This window comes from Sylvia atricapilla, chromosome 5, assembly GCF_009819655.1.
Source record: "Sylvia atricapilla isolate bSylAtr1 chromosome 5, bSylAtr1.pri, whole genome shotgun sequence".
In the NCBI taxonomy this organism is placed as follows: domain Eukaryota; kingdom Metazoa; phylum Chordata; class Aves; order Passeriformes; family Sylviidae; genus Sylvia; species Sylvia atricapilla.
This window is the reverse complement of record NC_089144.1, coordinates 940327-961188: the sequence shown is the minus strand read 5'-3', so window position 1 is coordinate 961188 and position 20862 is coordinate 940327. Positions and strand designations below refer to the sequence as shown.

Sequence of the window (20862 nt, the reverse complement as noted above, 5' to 3'; positions counted from 1 at the left end):
ATCACTTCTGTGTGCACAAGCAGCTAAGTTGTAAGTCTTTGTCTAAGAAAATTTCTGCTCTGGACTAAAATGGTTAGTACACAATTTTAATTTTTAGGGCAATGTTAAAGTAACTCCTAAACTTCTGCTTCTTCCTCAGCTCCTTAACCATTCCAGTAGGATTAGACTGCAGCAGAATCCCTGGGAAATGCATGGGACACCTTCCTAAAATAAAATCAAGGCTTGGTTACCATGACTGAACTGTTTTGTTTTCCACACCTGACTAAGGAACACCTTTTTATGGCCAGTTCATTCCGCTGTCAGCTAATCCTTCAGTCTATAGAATGTGCTTTCTTTCAAAGCTTGAGATTAACCTAGCCCCAAATAACAAGACACAGAGATCAAACACACTTTTAAATAATTTAAATCAAGAAGAGCATATCCAGCTGAGTTCATCACAGCAGCAACACTCCAGCTTATCATCTTTTCAAGCAAGCTACAAACGTGAACATTTATTAGAACAATGTTTAAATATGATGAGCCCTTATTTTTACACACCAACCCCCAGTAACAATGTAATTTTAATCTCACCAAGATAAAAGATAACAGAGCTGTAAACAAAATTTCTTTTATTAACACAGGGAAAACTGTTCCTGCATATCTAACAAAAATTAGGATTCCCCAATTCCATAGCACTTCCCTGAGCTCTTCCAGCACTCAGCTACACTAACACACGGAAATTTTATCTAAACATCTATCCCACATAGATTTCTGAAAACAAATCATAAAACTTGCTTTGAAATTATAAGGCTAAAACTTTGCAGGCAGAAGAAATATAAAATTATCTTCATATTGCTCCCTATTTCTGTTTCACTAATCTCATGTGTACAAATACAGCATAACAATGATTTATTCTTTTAGAAAAAAGGCTCAATACCACCTTAAATAGGAAAACCGAGTTAACTGTCAACTAACTAAATCTGTTCAGCAACAGAGATTCCTCAAAACTTTGATATTTTTAAAGAAATATATAAAAATTGTAGCTGAACAACTGCATCTAGTCCCCTCATTCTGTGTAACTGGAATAAAGTTTTTTCTAATTGGCAGTGGCCAGTTCCATAGGTATGGGCAGACAGATTTGATTCAATGACTATAACATTGCTAAATAATTATTCAGAAAGGAATAGAGCTGCCACAGTACACAGGAATCTTCACGATGTAAGGTACAAGGCACAAATAGCTATTAGGTCTTTAAAAAGATTAACACAGTTGTGGATCCCAATTTTCATCATTTTCTACTGCATTAGGTAGATCTATTGCACAGTCATGAGGCAGGTATTTCCCTATTCTATTTTTCTTTTCAATACCTTCAGGATGGTTTTTTCAAGATTGAATAAGGGAATTATTCCTATTCCTATTCCTACAAAAAGAAAACACAGCATGAGTTAAAGTCTTTTTATAATTGAGACTTTAAATTGATAATGAACTAATGTAGGAAATTACTGGGGAGGGTAAAATGTCAGACCTATGGAAGGCCAAGCCTGAAAGTAGTAGTCATGCAACTTGTTGACAACTTTTGCATTCTCAAATACCTCTGAAATACAAGATTTATCTAGAGGAAAAAGTTGCTCTTCGTTGAATACTACACAAATATAAAGGCAAGATATGGATTTGAAAGTGCTAAGAGGAATATTATTGTAAATTGGTATAGATACACTGAAGTGTGACATTTTCTCCTTTTAGTCACATTGTTCTCAGAGCATTTCAGTCAAACCAGGGAGGAGCTGCAAAACTGAAGGGGCTGTGTTCATATGGTGTGCCTAACTTTATTCATGGATACTCTGAAGAGAGTGTAAAATCTCAGAGCTTTATTCCTCTTGCAATTCTGTTTCTCAGAGATTTTAGTCTAAAAAAACTGAACCCGATGCTGTCAAGGTAAAGACCACCTCTGTTGAAAAACGCATGGTCCAGACATTCCAGCAGAATGAGGAGGGAAATGAAAAAACCTTGCCAAGAAAAGCCAGCTCACAGTGGAAAGTATCACCCTGGTGAGGCAGACCAGAAGAGTGAAACAAACCTCAGAACTTCTGATCTTTACTGTGTGTGAATAACATTTTGCAAAGTTTGTTAAAGAAGAATGCCAATTATCCCGTGCTATTCCGAGAGACAACCCAGTGGGATTTTCAGGTCAGTATCCATTAATGCACTTCCCCTCCCTTTTTCATCTCAGATCTAGAACAAACAAAAGTTACAGCTGGCCAGTGCACACAGACAGTACTCCTTACGAGGAATACACAATGTCCTGTTCCATTAGAGTGCTTTGGTTCTCAGTTTGTGGGGCTACAAATACCCCTCATCCTACAAGTTCACCCAAATGCTGGAAGGTTGATGTGAAACTAAAAGAAAGTGCACTGCCTGATGCTGAAGGCTGCCTAACGTAGTGTCTGGTATCCAATAGCACTCAGTGAGTGCCAGAGGATTTTAGGACTGTCAGAGGCAGCCTGGACACTTCCCTCATTGCACCCTTTTGATATTGATCACTCTTCAGTGAGTTTCTGATCCAGGTATCTTAGCCATATGTCTCATTTTGCAATACAAACATGCCACGTGTGAAAAAACGTTGCTCATTTTTTCATTTTGGACTGGCTACCTCCGTACAACTACTTCTATCAAACCCACACCTTTTCCACATCCCTTCTGAACTAACAGATCCCTGTTATATCCTCATGGAGCTGCCTCTTTCCCTCCACAAGAATCCCAGGCAATTAATCTGCTTCACAGCGGTGTTGTCATTATCCAGCTTTGACCCTCCAATTCTCCCAGCTTTGCTGTCCTTTTGTAACAGAGCAGAGCAGAATTTTACACTTCGTTGACCTGACTGCAGCATCAATTCACACGGTGTAAAACCGTTTCCTGTTTTATGTTTTATCTCCCACTGAGTCACTCTCAGCACTCAGGTGACCTGCTGCTGAACAGTGAGCTGAGGTTTCCATCCAATCACTATGTAACTGCAAAATCACTTTCCTACACGGGAATAGCTACTTCAGGGGACTCAGCTGCAGGTAAAGTGAGATCGAAGTTTATATTATATTTACATTATTTTAGCAAAATGCTGAAAAACATTTTCCCCTTCATCAAACAGTCTGTCATGAGATTGGGCTGATGCTTTTAGCACTTTCCATTTTGGGGATTTTTTTTCAGAAAACAACAAACCCCCAGACATTATGTTACTATTTAGGCCTCTTGAACTGCTCTCTTAGGTCACTCTTGAGCAGCAGAGCCCTGCTCTTCTTCAGCATGTTGGGGATATTGCTGATTTATTGCTTTACTCTTTATCACTCTATTTTGCCAAGAGCAGTGTGAGGGATGTCCTAATGTGTAATGTCTCCCTTACAGGCCTCCTATTTACAAAGCAAAAGTATGTGCAGCTTTTATTCTACATCTTTGACATAGGTGTTGCATTTCCTCCCACATTTTCACATTTGTCTATTTCTCTTTTCTTGACACAAAATACTAATTTAATAATAAGGACAAGTTTTTTTCTTCTTGTGAGTTCTCTAATTTCTCAGTGAAAAATAATTTTTGTTCCCCAATGAAACAGTGATCCAGTATTCACACTAGAAGCTGAAATTTTATTTTGGATTTGTAGTTTTGGTACCACGTTAGGGATGGTTAGCAGCAGAGTGAGAGATTTCGCTGTATATGGTCTTAATTCTCAAGGAACTCAGTTTGTAGCCTTGGGACAAACATTCAGTGTAAGGAGAGTCTAGATTATTAGTTATTTAATTTCAATTTATAGCATGGCTCCAGCTTCCCACAGAACAAACACTTTGTTATCTCCACTGTCTCAACAGCCTCGCTTAAAACCAGATATTCTCATCTTCAAGTGGGTTTTTTTAGGCTGAGATTTCCACAGGAATACACACACAGTGGCTCAAGTTCCCAGTTTGAAGGAAACCTTGGTTAACTGCTCCTTGTCTTTATTTTCACCAACCTCTATCCTATTTTTTGCCAAAGTCTATTTATCATCCATAATCACATTTCCCTCCTTATACATCTACTTTTCCTGAGTTCATGGACTTGAAATGCCTACTTTTTTTTCATTTTGAGAAACCCTGCTGTGACAGAAGCCTGGTTTCACTCTCTGCACATTCTCTTATTACTACTGGACCTATCTGTTTTTACTCCCTTGACACTAGTTCCATGGTCATGCAATGGAACATTGCTTCTCTCTTCTGCTCATGGGTCTGGAAAGGCACCTGCCATATGACTGCCACAGATTTCCAGCCTCACCCAGGGCTGAAGTAAAACCTTCATTCCAAAAGGAAAGGATTTTTTTAATCATGGAAAGAAGGAGGAAGGAAAATTGGCATAAACCTCATCTTTCTGTTTGGTGCTGCTGCATTAAAGAGCCATAGAAAAAAAAAAGAAAAGGAAATTTGTTTGTGAAACCATTTCAGCGACAGCCCTTTTTTGGATAAATGTACAGAAAACATGAATCTGAGGAGTTGAAATTCTTTTATTTTACACCTAATACAATTCAAATTTAAAGGATTACTTGCACAAAAAAATAAACACATTTGGTATAAAAATTTATCATCACTTTAACACCTTTTTTTTCTTCTTATGGCCCCCACCTTCTCTGGAGCAGAAACATATAAAGACTAATGGCACAAGTTTGTTTTATTCTACAGCATTTTTTTGTTTTTTTACATACTCAAGTACCCTAAAGGACAACAGCCCGCTGTATACAAGAACCATTTTCTTCAGCCTGCTGAATTAAGTTTCATAAAGAACCAAAGCTATAAAGGCATTTTAAAAACCACTGTCTTTTTCCTTTCAGAAGCACTGACTTTTTGCACTATTAATATACATAGTGTTACGTAACAGCTCTTGAGTACAGTACATGCAGCAGAATATATCTGTTGTATATAAAACATACATTTAAAATCTCGTTTTGTCGGAATTTTTGGAAGATTGAGTAACTGTCAAATGCCCACTGCTTAGAGAAAATGGTTTGATAGTACAAATGTCTGCATATGTTGGCCACTGGAAGAACCCAAGGTTCACTGGAATAGTATCTGTAGCACATCAAGGTGCAGAAATAATTTACCTCCAATATTAAAACACGACTTAGCCAAACCAATAGCTCAGATCTTATGACTGGGGCTGGAACCAGAAGATCCTGATGGTCCTTTCCAACCATAACCATTCTAGGATTGCTGTGGTACTCTTCAGTGGTTGTGAGGAGGTGTGGTGAGAGCTGCCCCTCTCCTGCCAAGTCCTTTATAAAACCTTTAGTCTGCCGTTTTTTTCCCGGATGAAGAAACTTATTTATGTCTGCTGCCTCTTCTCTTCATTGCAGCTGTACACTGTGGACAGTACCACTTCCCTTTTGGTGCTTCTGTCAGTCCAACACAGCCATAGTGGAACCACTCAATGGGGCACTGCAGAAAGAGTGAAAAGAGAGGGTTTGGACTGGGAGGTTTTTCAAAATGCCCATCACAAATACAATTCTGTGAAAAGGAAACCCGAGTGGAAGGCAGAGATTCTGCATTTCACACAAGTCACAGAACAGGGAGAGGGGAGGATCTGCAACATACACTCAGTCCACTAAGCAAAATGATAAAAATTCTAGGAGTCATATATGGGCTCACATTACAGAGCAGAAAAAGTATGTTGTGCTTTAAAATACTTAGTTTGACAAAGGAATCTTATCACTTCTGTTTAAATGTAGTTATTTCAGTTAATACATTATTATATTCAACTGTTCTTTGAAACCTTTATTTGAAAAGGACAACTCTTATTAGCAGTGAAATAGCTGAAAATTCACAGGAATCAAGGGTATTTGAAGCAGGGCATTTGAACCTAGCAAAGGCTCAAGATTTCTCAAAGAACCTGAGCTGTGTGGAGAGATGAGAAGTTTCCTGAAGGATGGTTCAAATCATATGCACTTTACTCTAAAAAGCTCTATTCAAAAACAAACTCTAAAAAAAAAGCAACTCCTACAAGCAATAGTTATATGCACCAGCCTCTCATGAATCTTTTGAGCTTTGTTACTTACATCTTGGTTATCACAGCCTACCATTTCACCATAGGACACCTAGTAAAACAAGAAAAAAACCCTTAGCAATGAACCTTTTGAAAGGGCCAACATTTCAATTTCTTCCTTTGAGGAGTTTTTCCATTAACAGCAGTAACAACATTTTCATTTTACTTTTGTTACAGAATCCAAACACCATCGTGTTCATAGTGAATTCATTTTCAAAAACTGTTTAAGCAAAAGAAGATACATCTGCATATTAGAAAAAAAACTAAATTTACTGTGAATCTCCTCAATTTTTAATGTAATTATTCCTTAAGCCTCCATTACCAGATTTAAAATTCTCCAAGGATATCACATCACTAAAAACCTGACTATTTTTAGCTTCAACAGTTTATTATTCACATTACCAGTATATAAATAAAACCAGATAATACATTCAAGAGTAAAAATACAGTTTTTTCCAAATTAGCATTCAGAGAAGGAAGTTCAGCTACATCAAAAGAGCCCCTGTGTCTGTATTTCAGTTTGGAGGCCATCCTTACCTGATTGCAAATACAGTAACGTGGCTCATTGGGATCATAGGTCCAGTCAACCTGGCTGTTAGAGTCAGACTCTGGGATGACTGCTGTTTGCTGAGACAGCTCTTGTGCCAGTGCAGATGAAGAAGAACATGATGATAGAGAGGAAGAAGAAGATGAGGAGGAGGACTGCTGACTCGAGGATTTGTTGTTGTTTCTGAGGAAGAGCAAATAAAAAGTAAAAAAATAGCATACATTACTTATCTTCTGCCAAGTGAAAGGATCACTAAACAATTAAATCACTAAACAAGTACTTTGTTGACTCTGAAATGCTGCAGTATGTAAACCCCACAGCTATCATTCACCATCACATCTCATTCAACCACTACAAGCTCTGGAATGCACCCCCTGAATGCTCCTGGAAAAGGAAACAGGTCACACCAGCTTACAAGTGCAAGAAACACTGTTCTAATCAATGGAATTTAACAGCTCTAAACTGTCAAGTGGCTTTAACAAATGCTTTTCTTCACCAAGTTTTCCATCAACAGCCTTGGTGTCAAGTCCTTATAAAAATTATGTTACCACTAAAACAGGAATTTACATGTAAATAATGTCATATGTCATGTACAATAGATAACTGTTTTGAAGATGACCAGTTCTCTGTTCATCTCCCATCAGCAATCACTCCCTAGAAATGGTGCCAGAAAAAAATTTCTCTGCTTTTGCTTATAGGTCAGACCTGACACCCAAGATATTCATAGATGAAAGATGCTTCTAAAACAGCATTATTAACTGAGTTGTGAACACAGACAAATTTGAATGAAGAAAAAAAACTCAAGTCAGTTTAAAAGGAGGGGCATTTTGAGATAAATTCTTTTAAGTACAAGTTCTGATTGTTGAATGTGTTGTTGATATTGTGTTGTTAAAAATGCTTTAAAACTTCATCTCAATCAGAAATGAAATTTATTCCCTGTTCTAGACAGTCAGTCATTAGAAAGTGTCAGTTCCAAGTAAACCTGCCATCAAACAGATCTCACAGATTATTTCAAAACCATCTACAAACCATTGCACAGTAATTCCCAACATCTGCTGTTAGATCAAATCTCTCCAAAACACAGAAAAATGAGGGAAGAAACTTGATTGTATCTCATATAAAAAAGCAAATCAATGGAGTGAGTTTGCTTAAAGAAAAACAAGTGAGAGGACTAAACAACACAGCCCTGAGCAAAAAAAGGCCAACAGGCAGTAACTACCTTCTGATCCCTCCCCACAGATCATAAATACAGTGTATTTCTAATGTGGCCCATGACCTTTTCAAAGAAAGCTCGGCTGTCTTAAAACTTATAACTGCAGTCAACAACAAGAAAACCTACTTGCTTTTTCTGCCACTTCGTGAATCTGTGGCTGATGAACTTAAGGTCTGAGTTAATGTAGATGCCAGAGCTGATGATGAATACCCAGCTGAATCTCTGGACAAGGAAAATTCTCTTCCAAGCTGAAAATCATTGTTCTTAAATGCTTCATAGCTGGCTTTTAGACTGGATGTTCGTCTTCCCTCCTTCATCTGAAAGGAACACTGACACTGTATCAGGTTACACAGTAAAGCTCCTATGAAGGCTGCTAACTGCTAATGATACCCACAGGTTCACTGTTACCTTGTTAAAGAAATCATGTGCAGAAGGCAGTTAAATGTGTAAGAATATCTTCCAGGGAAAGTTAGAAAACAATCTGTCCCTTTAAGCAACTTATACAGGATGAAACTGTCGCATATTAATAAAATTCTAATGTAAGAACTGAATCACATCAGCTGAAAGTGAGTGAGCATGGGAACTCAGATTTAAAAAAAAAAAAAAAAAAATCTTTCTTCTTAATCTGAAGGGGATGGCAGAATGAGAGGAATATTTTGACCTTACCTGTGCTGTGGCTTGCACTGCTTGAGCTGCTGCCATGGTAATTGCACCGGCCCCGGATCCTGAAGATAATGAGCCCAGGTTATATGATGCCAATGGTTGAGAAGAGTTTGTATTGTATGCATTGTTTGAAGAGGATGATGAATTACTGTTTCGACACCCTTGATGAATAGAACACATTTATGAAATTTAAAATGAAACTAAATTCCTTTGCATTTTAAGAAGAGTTATATGACAACCAGTGAAAGAGTAGGAGCTCCGTTAACGCATCACAGTAGTCTAATCATTTGGAAAAAAGGTTTTAAAAGTTATCAGACACAGCCAGTATTTGTTTATGGGAGAAAAAGTAAAAGAAGTTTGTTCCCTATCTATCTTCATGTGCAAGGAGTCCTTTTAGAAAGACAGCTCTCAGTATGACACTCAGCTGTGAAGAACAGATGCAGCTGCTATACCGATGCCTATATTGGAACAATTCTCACTACAGTGATCATCAAGAAGAGGGTAAGAATGATTGTGCACCTATACTCTCTCTGAAGCAAAACTTTCAACAACCTTGATTCCAAAAACTACCACATCAGTTTTAATAGAACACGATTTCCAGGGTCATCTGCAGAATGACAGCTGCTCAAATTTAGCTACTTTTTGTTCGCAGCCTCGTGTGAAGTTTCTTCAAAAGGAAATTGAAATAGAAATGACTGGAACTACTTTAAAACTGACAAATTTTACTGAGGTAGTTGACTTACTATAACTTTTTAATCTTTCATTTTCAGAAAAGAAACCATAAAACACCTTAATATTGAGAATAGGCAGAAAGGTTTAGTTTCTTTTAGTCACTATTCAAAAAAACTTCCCTTTTGACATAGACAACACATGAAAGAATTTTATTTTCGGACCAACTCTTAAAAAAAAAAAAGGTGTGAAAATTCTTTTCCCTTACTTTGGGAATTATGTGCATTTTTTCCAAAAATAATGCATTGATCTCTTGTATTTCTACTGCTAGCTAAATGAAACTGTACTGTTAACTTCCTCAAAGTGTAAATCAAAAGAAACAGCCGTCATATAGCTGTTAAATGACAACAAAGCAGACACACTTCATGGACAACACAGATGAGTAAGAATGCCTGGAATGATGTTTCTAGTGACTGAAAATGCCAGGGGAAAGGGTCTCAGCCTCGGATTGAGGACTGGCTGAATGGCAGATCCCAGAAGGTCATTATTGATGGCAGAGGGTCTGGAAATTCCCCAAAGGGAAGTGCAGTGCACCTGGAGAGGAGTAACCCCAGCAACAGCACAGGCTTGGGCTGACCTGTTGAAAAGCCAGCCTGTGGAGAAGGATTCAGGGTTCTGGTGGAGGCAGCAGTGTCCTCTGGGGCCAGGAAGGCCAGTGGTGTCCTGGGGTGCATTAGGAAGACCACTGGCAGCAGGCTGAGGGAGCTGATGCTGACCCTCTGCTCTGCCCCAGCAAAGCTGTGCCTGGAGTGCAGCGTCCCATTCTGACTCAGAACAAGAGACACACAGCTCCTGGAGTGGGTCCAGTCCAGTGAAAAAAGGATGATCACAGTACTGGAGAGCCTCACTGAAGAGGAGAGGCTGAGGGAGCTGGGCCTGAGAGTGTCTGAAGGGAGGGTGCCCAGGGGATGGAGCCAGGCTCTGCTGGGTGGGGCTGAGCAAAGGGGAACGGGCAGAACCTGATGTGTGGGAGTTCCAACTGAATATGAGGAAGAACTTCTTCACTGTGCAGGTGGCCACACACAGGACAGGCTGCATAGGAAGAGGCTGTGGAGTGTCCCTCACTGGAGATACTCCAGAACTGTCTGCACACAATCCTGTGCCATGTGCTCTGGGATGACCACACCAGGTGACCCACTGGGGTCCCTTCCAACCTCACCCATTCAGTGATTCTGTGATTTCAAAAGACTAACTCACAAATCCAATGAAGTTTCTCTAATTCTGATTCAAAAGCGATGAAATGAAAGACAATTAGGATTACCTGGTGTATTTTCTTTAGAAGCATCTGAAGTCAGGGTAGACAGAAGAGCTTCGGATTTAAACTTCTTTTCAGGAACGTGATCTGTTGTACTATGGTGGGAAGATGGATTGTGTTTCCTTTCTAAACAAAATAAATGAAGGGAACTTAAATGTAACATCTATTCAGCTTGAAAGTCAAATTTTGCTAGCACTTTCAACTAATTCCCACCAGCAAAACCTATTTCATTCTTGCACTTCTTCTTAACAGACATTATTAGCATTTATTATGCTTTGTTTTCTCCCTGCAATGATGGAGGGAAAAAAGCTCTGAACCACCTTTTTCCTGATACTACTCCACAAAAAACCCAAAGGAAACACAGAATGTGGCCATCTTTATAAGTTTCACATACTTACTCTCTACTGGAGTGTGAGAATGGGAGTGATGGTTATTCACAGGCTGTGCTGGTGTATCCAGCTCCAGAGACCCTAAGAGGGAGGTAAGAAGGACAGGAAAATTGAGAATTGGTACTGTTTTAACTTTTACATACTAAAGGAATCTTTAAAACATTAAGCAAATCACAATGCAGCTGTATTTATTTTAATCAGAAGAATTTTTGCTAGAGTTGAAACCCTTTCTACAGTACAAGCAGGTGCCAGTGAAATTAGTTCTCAAATAAAAATTGGTGACTGCTACTGTCCAACTGTTGAAATCAATAAATTAAAATTAAGGCAAATAAGAACCAACAACATTGCCCTCAACATGCCCCTTACTCAAATGAGCTGCAGAATGGCTGCACCAAAAATACTGACAACCTACACCAATATGAACTGAGTCCACCTTGTCACATTCAGTCAAAAGCCAGGAAACAGCAGTTTCATCTTTCAGGATGATTTAACATTCAAAAGAAAGGGCTGCAGATCATCATCCAGATTTTCTTCACATTCAAAATACACACAGCAACAATACAAATAAAAACAAAACAAAAAAACCCACAAAACCAAGAAAAGAACCACAAACCCCACCCCCATCCTGCCCCCCAAGAAAGGAAATAAATGGGCATAAATTGAAGTCTCTGTCTAAGAATAACACTTAATAGAACATGTAAGATGAGGCTAAATAATCACAGCAGAGGAGAGACTTTGACTATAAATTTAGAACAATAATTTTGTATTTTGTGCATCAATTTCTAACAAAAAGGTTTTGAAGTAGTGGCAATACCTACCAACTTACATTTACACAGAAGACAAAACAAGAAAGCAATTCACATTCATTTTTGAAAATCTGTAGCTTCAGCATTTCTTTACCTCTTCCAGTGCTTTCAAAAAGCACTGAAATACATGAGTATATGAGTAATATGTAAATATTGCAGAAGTTTAAAGATAATTCTTTAGAAGAGGATCAAAGCATAAGGAGCTATTTTGGCTGAGTGAAGTTCAATGATGTTATGAACTTGCCCAAAGGCTGCCCTCTGGCGGGACTTCAACCTTCTGAAAACTAAAAATGTTAAAAGCCTGCTACTTCTAGTTTTATATAAAAACAAAGAAACAGAACCCTCAAACCAAACCAACCTTGAAGATGAAACATGCAGTCCAGTACTTCTCTGTTTTGAATTCTTCAAATCCTATCTAGCAACCTCTCCAAACACGTGGTTCAACAGAAGATAGCATCACATCCTAAAACCAACTGGGGTTTAAACTAAACTGAACTAGCCCTTTTCTGTGATTGCTAGTTAATTAATAGCATTTAATTTAGAGTTGTCTTTTTTTGTGCCTGTTATTTGTAATAACAATTACAAATAAAGTAGCTCCAAACTCACAGCTTATACAACACAGCCACAGAAAGTTCCAAGAACCAATACTTATTCCTAATATCCACAGGTCACTTAAGCCAATTTTCAGTCAATTATCTTTGGCTCTGAGGACAGCCACTGCCTCCACAACCACAGTAGTTAAATCAAATAAGAAATTTATCACAATCACATCTGAATTTGATGTCTAAATGCTGGTAAGTACAGAAAATTCAGATTTTTCTACACAAAGCTGGCAAAAAAAGCTGTAACTTTACATTTTTATTCACATCCTGAATTCTACCATGGTTATATTTACCATGCAGGTTTAACATGAAAGAATGCTTTTCCTTTACAGAACAACCCATTCTCACCCCTTTAAAAACAGAAAACCACCAAGTACATGGAAAACTAAAATAATGACCCTCCTTACTTAGATGGCAATCAGTTCAAGGAAGAAATGGTACCCTTGCAACTGGGTAGTACTTGGCTGAGTACCTACCATCATTATAAACAGGTTTAAAGAATTATCCGTCTTACTGTAGAAATTCTCAAGGATGACAGTTGTGTGACAAAATTATTTTACTTAGCTGTATTTTGATTTCACTGCTATAAATTGAGGTTGAAGCTAAAATTTGAGACTCACTGATGAAAATTGTGTTAAAACAGGTGAAAATACTGGCAGCCACTAACAAGTGTAGGATATTTCAGTTTTGCAAATTGACAGAAAGTTTGTCAAGTTCTTAAAGCAAATCAGGCATACTTACTTCTCTCTAATATCTCTGTAATTCCAGCATTATCTGCTTCAAGTTCCATTTTAAATTTAGCGAGTTCCTGGTCCAGTTTTCTCAAGTGACGGTCTACCTGTTTGTTAGACAAAGCAAAAATAAATAGCATCCACTTCTGGAACATAAATATCTACGTCCTTAATCCCAGGCTTGCTAAGTATTTCCCTTCCAGCAATTTTGTGCCATGCAGCACTAAGCACAATAATGCACAAAAGTGATCTTTTTGGTCACCTGCACTTCCCTCACTCAGCAGAGACACTGCTGTTAACACCAGAATGCCACAGGCAAAGCTCCAAGCCAATTCTTTTCAGAAATAAAGATGGAGAAGGCTTAGAGGTGCTCTGGTTATGCCAACACAAAGGGGAAGAGAAAGAACAGTATATGACATGGAGTTTAGTAGAAATTAGGCTGCTTTGGAGAAATGGCAAGTTCTGAACTGAAACCTGTGTGCAATTTTTGTGCCACTATTATCAGCAGTAAATTTGCTGTGTACTGAGGCTTAACTGAAAGGGGAGACTCCTGTGTGTTTCAGCAAACTATGACGTGCTCTTGGGTATTAAAAATGAACCAAAAAATCCTCAAGACACTATCATCAAAAGAAACACTACATTCCAAATGCTTTCTACGTCTGTAATCATACAGCAAATTTTACCCATCTTTATTAAAAACTGGGAGTTTTTTCCAGTTATCAGCTAAGCAAAAGAGAAGGGGAAGTTCCGACTTCTAGAACAAACTTTTGGCTGGTTGTAATGAAACTAAAGCAGTTGTTTTATGTCTTCTATATTTGCGTGTAGTTTGACTTGCTGGTTCTGTTCTCTTGAGAAATATAAAATATATATACACTTAAACTTTATACTTTAAATCATGTGCCACCCCTCTCTGGGTCTGGCCATCCATCTAATTTTTACCCAATGAATAGTGCACCTGCCCAAGGCACAACCAGACACCTCCTCCAGGAGAGAGCTGCAGGAAACAGTGTCAAAGGCTTTAGTAAAGTCCAGGTAGGCAACATCCACAGCCTGTCCCTCATGTACTTAACAGGTCACTTCAGCATTAAAGATCAGGTCATTCAAGCAAGACCTGCCTTTCCTAAACTCGTGCCTGGCCTGATCCCCTGGTTTTTCCAACTGGTCTTGTTATTAAATCTTGCAGCAATGAAGGCATTGAATACCTCTGCCCTTTCTTCATCCTCCATCACTATGTTTACCTCTGTATCAGTAAAGGATGGAGATTTTCCACAGCCCTTCTTTTATTGCTGATGTCTTTTTAAAAATATTTTTGTCTTTCATAGCAGTGACCAGATAAAGTTCTACTTGCACTTTGGCCCTTCAAATTATGTCCTCACATAACCCCATAAAATCCTTGTAGCCCTCCCAAGTTGCCTGCCCAATCTCTCTTTTTTCCCCAAAGTGAAGCCAAAGCTCTGTTTTAGCCAGGCTGGTCTTTTTCCCTGCTGGTTTCTCTTTTGGCACATTGGGATGGGCTGCTCCTATACATTTAAGATTTCTTTCTTGAAGAATGTCCAGCCTTCCTGGACTCCTCAACAGTGCAGCCCAAGGGATTCTCTCAACCAGTCTCCTAAACAGGCCAAAACCATCCATTAAAACCTTATGATTTCTAATATTGTTTCTCTGTTTTATATTTAAGTGACACTTACTACCCAAACCCCCCAAATTCTTAAAAGTCAATAAAATATGAAATGTTTCACCAGCAAAACATCTGTATGTAGACAACACAAAAGTAAAGGCAGCAGAGCTGCAGCACTTATCAAAATGCTCAGAACTGCCTACAGCATAAATTGAGGAAATGCACCACAAGTCTTGTGCCCACTTACCAGATCATAAATTTGATTAGCCAGTTGCACTTTTTCATCTGCATCTTCCAAAGCCTTATAATAATCCTGTGACAAAGAGAATTTTTTAGAAATTGTGAATGTAACTGAATCAATTTCAGTAACTTTAAGCTATTGTTATGAAGAACAAAATGTAACTCAAAAGACAAATTTAAGTCAGAAAGACTATGAAATTTTACTATAAACAACAATCATCTGAATTTTAAATGAGATACAATATTTATCAATTTATTTTCTCTTTGTTAGAAAAAGCCAAATTACAAGATGGGGACATTTCCTACTAGAATGATAATTAGATTTCTGCAAGAAATGAAACAATCTTGGATTTATTTTATATTACACAGCATCATGTTATGGACTTAAAGTAAGATTGTCTTTTACTTCAGGACTACCACAAATCCTGCTGCTCTTCAAAATGATGCTGAAGTACTCAGGGGAGAGGCCCTTCCAGTATTCTAGGTAAACAGAGATAATATTGTAGATCTTTTAAATTACTTTGAAATAAGTTTCTCTAACTCATAAGTGCATTTGACTGAAACAACCCAGAAGTCTCCTCTAAGCAATGAAAATTCACAGACAAAATCTTTTTTTTTAAAAAGGTATGTTTCCAAATACTTTCACTTTAGATTTGAACAGATTTTACTGCTTTTTAATTCTCAATTTCCACTGAATAGCATCTTATGTGAAAACTATTTGGAATTTTGCTTCAACTAAAGTCAAAAGTGAATTTTTCATTTATTCTAGTCAAGTCAGAGCTCTGACCTTTTTCTGTTTTAGAATTTAAAAATCTATTTGCATTAATTAGAGAAGAAGACCCCAAACTCAGGGCTGAAGTAGCCACTGTAGGAGACTACAAAGGAGTTTCTCCTGACAAAATGAAGTACCACACTGCTGACAGTACCACCACCACTGCTCAGGTACTGAAGGATGACACAGAACACATCCATGGTCATGTTCTTACTCCTCCCTCTCTCAAGATACACAGACCATATGTATAATGGGTAGGAGATAGGCAGAAATTCATAGGAAATGGTGAATCTAAGCATGAAAAACATCTTCTAAAGGAAAGCAAATTAACTTGGGCAACTTCACGTCACACAAACAGAAGCAAAAAAATCTGAGCTCAAAATTTAGTCCCAGGCTTCCTCACCATTTCAGGATTACATTTTTTTTTTAATGCTAGCAAGTGCTCAGTAAAACTTGAGAGAAATCCTGGATCAAAAAAAACCCTTTCACTCACTTTTTCCTCAAAGGTAGTTCCATCCATGTCTAGGAAAGCCCAAGGGAAGGCACAGATCTGAACACTTAAATCACTCATCAATCATAAACTATTTTTTCCTAAGGTTGTCTTAGTTTGCAAAAAGAAAAATCTGACCCACTCTTGTGATGTCCTTACTTTTTTGATTGCTGTCATTTGTTCTTCTCTCCATTCAGGTTTGTTTTTCTTTGCATTCATAAAAAATTCGTTTACCCTCTGCTCAAGCTGATCCATTGCATCTGTAGCACAGGAAAAGATTGAGACAAATGTTATCTTCTCATGTACACAAACATTAGAAAATAAGGGGATTTTTTTTTTCTCAAACAAAGTTGACAGGACTGAGGTGCAAACTATTAGAGAGGAAAAAAAAAAAGCAAAAAACAAAACAGCCAAGCAACAGTGGACAGCGGAGGGAAATATTTACCTTAATTTCCAAGAAGCAGAATTGCATTCTGGTAGGATTCTCATCAAGGTTCTTGTGCTCTCCAGCATGGGACAGGCAGGACTCCAAGTTCTAAAGGTTTTTTGTCCCTAAGAGCAGTGGTAGTGACTTAAAGCACGACCCAAACTCCTCACCCAGGGCTCTAGACTGCTGACTTTGGAACATTCTAGCCAGTTACAAACTGAGCAGGAAACAAAATGTTCTCCTAAGAGAAACAGTCAAATACAAAACCAAATAATTGAAAAAAAAAAATTAGTGTCTCAAAAAGGTAGACCAACTGAAGAGCAAAGTCACTGCCTTTAAGTCCAGGGCCTCTCCACTGTTTGCTAGGAAGGGTCAGGGCAAACTGAAAGCACTCACAAACTATCCCCTCCACCCCCAGAGGAGTAAATGCACTGATGAAGGATTATTTGGACAGGATTCTCACTTTCATGAAGCTGAGAAATATTGTAAGGGGTGAAAAAAATAAAACCACTCATTTTCTAACATCAACTATCTCCAGAAAGGAAAAAGTCAATCACAAGTTGGTTTTTTTATTGTTTATTGAGCCAGGCACAGGGATTCCCTTTCCCCTCCACCCTTCTCCCACTGAGTTCACTATTCCAACAGCTGGACACTGCACTCAACAGCTGTGTTTTTCCAAAACCAGGCAACTGCTTGGACAGCCTGGCTAGTGCCAGCAGAGGGGACAGTTCTGAGGGCTTTTCCCAGCATTCTGTCACATTGCCCAGCTATCAGCTTTAAATTAAATGGGACAATGCACAAATCACCTACAAACTTCAGGCTCCGGCTGCAAAACACCTAAGAAATTTTCCACCATTAAAACTGGATCAAATCTTGCCAAAATAAAATGTAAATTATTAATTAGTAAATTAATTAATGCCTAAGTATGATTTACTCTTAAAACCCAAGAGGCCAAGGGTCTTCTGAACTCTGTGAAAATGCACAGCTAGAACTAACTGTTTACATAAATAACCAATAATCATTCATAGTAAATGATCAGAAATATTCATCAATCTTCCTTATGCTGGGAACATTCAGCATCAGCCTCAACAGGAACCTGACAACTGACTGGACAGGGAACCATTAATCCAAGCCACAGCAGTTGTGACCTAAGATTAAATCAACTTTATTAAGACCCACATGAACAAAGTAGTTAAATAGCTTTGGAATGAAACAGGCTAAAGCAGGAGAACCCGAACAATGAGCATTTTCCACTTGCACCATGTAGAGAAGATTCAGAAGCCTGAGAGGCTTCTTTAACAAGAAGCACACACTTTATATGGAGGCTTCTAAAATCTTTATTCTTTGAGCAAATTACTTGAATTTGGTCTGAAAAGCCATCAGACAAAATGTTCTATCTCCTAGAACACAAACACCTGAGGTGTTACTTATTCTAGTGGCTCCATAAAGAGATGATAAAAAGTATCTTCCCTCTTCAGTTTTTGTTGTGGACATGTTATCAGTCTGTGTGAAACTGCACAGAGAAAAATCTCCAAAGAAACTTGGTCTCTCTCCTGAAAGAGCAGAAAAGGCAAAGGCAAGTGCAGGACAGATCTATCAAATCATGTGGAAAGTTCTCTCTGCTACACTCAAGTTCATCCTTTTTTTCTCATGATATTATAGTCTGAGATACTAATTTCTTACATCAAATCTCCCAAGAGTTGCCAAAACTTCTGTGAGAAGTCCTTCTTCCAGATCTTAACATTTTACCATGAAAACCTGATAATCCATGATTTTAACTTAAACAGAGAAACACATTTTGTGCTTCACGTGGAGCTCAGTTAAACCTCAAGAGTCAAGTCCCAACTCAGATGATCTTTGCTTTTTCTACAGCAGTCTTAGAAAATACTGCAGATAGGTTTATTATTTCTTCCAAGCACAAACAGCAGAACCTGCCTCATTAGAAGTCAATGTGATGCAAAGAGGACAGAATACAAAGTCAACAATGACACCAAAGCAGAGCAGCAGAGAGATTGCTGAATTACAAATCATGTAGATCTCTGGGACAACATCACTCATTAAAGTGCTGTTTTAAAGTACTTCTGAGACACCAAACCACCTCCAGGTTTGCATGCAGTGCTCATCAGGCAATGGGGCAAGTGATGCTGAAGAGGTGCTAATCCTGAAGTTGCATAAATGCCTTTGGATACCCTGCCAATCACTGCACAAGAATTACAGAAGGACTAAGGTCTGAGAAAATGTTTTCTCTACACCTAAGGTTGGTCCTAGTATACAATATTCACTGTCATTTACTACTTCCAGTACTACAAGCTGGAATGTCACTTGTCATTTTCAGTGAAAGCAAAGGAAATGACAATCTGCTGTCTTGGGATTGCTAGCTGCCTCAAACACACCTAAAAAACCCCTACTATCTTCTTTGCCTTCTTAAGGAACAGAAGTAAAACTTGTGAACTTATCCCAAACTGTGCAAACCAGGGAGCTGCTCTCTGGCCCTCGTGATGCTCTCTGGTGACAGCAGCTTCAGAGGTGTTATCTCCCAGAAGGAGCCACGACTGCTCTCACAACTTCTTTAAGCACTGAACCCAGGACAATATTTAGGTCATAATATACAAAATAATCCTACAGACAGTTCTGCATGGGTCAGTATGGCCTGATAAACAGACCTGCTGAGTCCACTGATGTAAGCATCCCATGGAGAGCACTTTAAAGTGTAACAGAACTGTGGCCACTTAGTGCTGCATTTTGTATTCCTATACAGTATTCCCTTGTTATTTCAATCTCTGCTCTTTTTCTCTTTCTCCTTTACAACAGCCTGGCCCTTCCATATTGATGATTGCTGTTGTCTTTTGTGCAGTAGCAGTTCCATTAATGAATACTTTTGGATCACAGCTATAGATAACCATATAAATCGTGTGTTAAGTGGCTGGAACAGCTAATCAGGGTGTTACAGGACAGCCAAGTCCCAGACGAGACTGCATTAGAGAAATGGGAGTGCAACCTGAAAACAGCCTAAGGCAGTGTATTACACCAGGATACAAGCAGAGAGATACAAAGTGATCTACAAAGAAACCTCGAGTGTAATTATAAATATATTTTGTGTAGTGTATATATTTACACAAAAGTGGGCATTTATATAATGTGTATGAAAGCGAAAGTATATTTATAGTCTATTTGGTTGCCTGTCAGCTAGGGCACAAGGGGCCGAGCCAATACACCTTCCCATACACCGCTCTGGGGGCGGCTGGAAAGTTTCAGGGAGAAGCACGCGCTGCCTGCTGGAAGGAGCGGGACACAACTCATGTTCCAAACCACCACTACTGCTCTTAGGGACCGAAAACCTCCAGAGTTTGGGACGTGCCGCCGCAATCGCCTTCGGGAGCAGCACAAGGGCAGAAGGCGGCCCCGCTGAGGCCTGTCAGCGGAGCGCTGGCCCCGGCACACGGGCAGACAGCCCGGGCCGCAGCGCGGTGCCGGAGAGCCGGGGAGCGGCCGGGCGGAGCTGCCGCGGGCCGGAGCGGCGCCGCTTCCCCTCATTCCATCCCTCATTCCTTCCATCCTTCCTTCCCTCCTTCCCTCCGTCCTCCCCGCGGCCGGCCGGGCCCTGCGGCGGGGCCGGGCCCGCGGGGCGGAGCGGGGCGGCGCGGAGGGGCGGGCGGAGGCGGAGGGGCGGGACTCACGTACTCTGCACCTGCAGGTCCATCTCGCGCATCTCGGTGAACCTGTCGCGCAGATCCATGGGAAGCTGCTCGATCACTGCGGGGACACGGAGGGGGGAGAGGGGGAGAGGGAGGCGGCCGGTCAGTCACTCGCCGCCGTGGGGGAGGGGGGGGGGAGCCGCCTAGCTCGCCGCGGCTTCCCCCGGCTCCCCCGGCCCGGCCGCCCGGCGCCCCCGCCGCGCACACACTCACTCTCCAGATAGTCCTCCAGGTAGAGCATGGCGGCGGCCGGGCCCGCGCGCAGGGGCTGCTCGAGAGCGGGCGCTCGTCCCTTCCAATATGGCGCCGCCGCCAACAACACCGGCGCCTCGACTCAGCGAAAACAACATTGGCGGCGGACGGCGCTCGCCGCGGCCGCGCCGTGATTGGCTGCTCGCGCCGCTGACGCACGCGGCGGCCCGCGCTCTGCCTCACGGGAAACGGAGTCCGCTGGGCGAGCGGCTGGGAGACTGCGCGGCCCTCAGCGCAGCGGCGCTCCGCCTGCTCCGGGGGCTGAGGGCATTCCGCGGGCCTGGGGGCATTCCTGTCATCCTGAGGGCATTCCCGTGATCCCGGGGGCATTCCGCGATCGTGAGGGCATTCCTGTGATCCCGAGGGCATTCCTGTGATCCTGGGGGCATTCCTGTGATCCCGA

The 20862-nt window shown here is 40.2% G+C and overlaps 1 protein-coding gene across 6 annotated transcripts; it reads right to left on the bottom strand.

Annotated features, from left to right (window-relative positions):
- Positions 1–4480: 4480 nt before the first annotated feature.
- Positions 4481–20577, bottom strand: ING3 (inhibitor of growth family member 3). 6 transcript variants are annotated; one of them, XM_066318556.1, is made up of 12 exons: positions 20421–20577; positions 20194–20265; positions 16245–16345; positions 14831–14896; positions 12976–13072; positions 10836–10907; positions 10444–10563; positions 8457–8614; positions 7917–8107; positions 6568–6760; positions 6044–6082; positions 4481–5426 (listed from the first exon to the last, which is right to left on the bottom strand). In XM_066318556.1, exons 1-12 carry the CDS (start codon positions 20446–20448, stop codon positions 5310–5312), a joined length of 1254 nt encoding a protein of 417 aa, XP_066174653.1. In that variant the 5' UTR covers positions 20449–20577; the 3' UTR covers positions 4481–5309. The 6 variants fall into 6 exon arrangements, 4 of the variants coding, with proteins under 4 accessions (XP_066174653.1, XP_066174654.1, XP_066174656.1 ...); XM_066318557.1 differs by having other exon boundaries at positions 8457–8515; XM_066318559.1 differs by lacking the exon at positions 20421–20577 and adding an exon at positions 16531–16637 and having other exon boundaries at positions 20194–20212.
- Between the last annotated feature and the right edge of the window lie 285 nt (positions 20578–20862).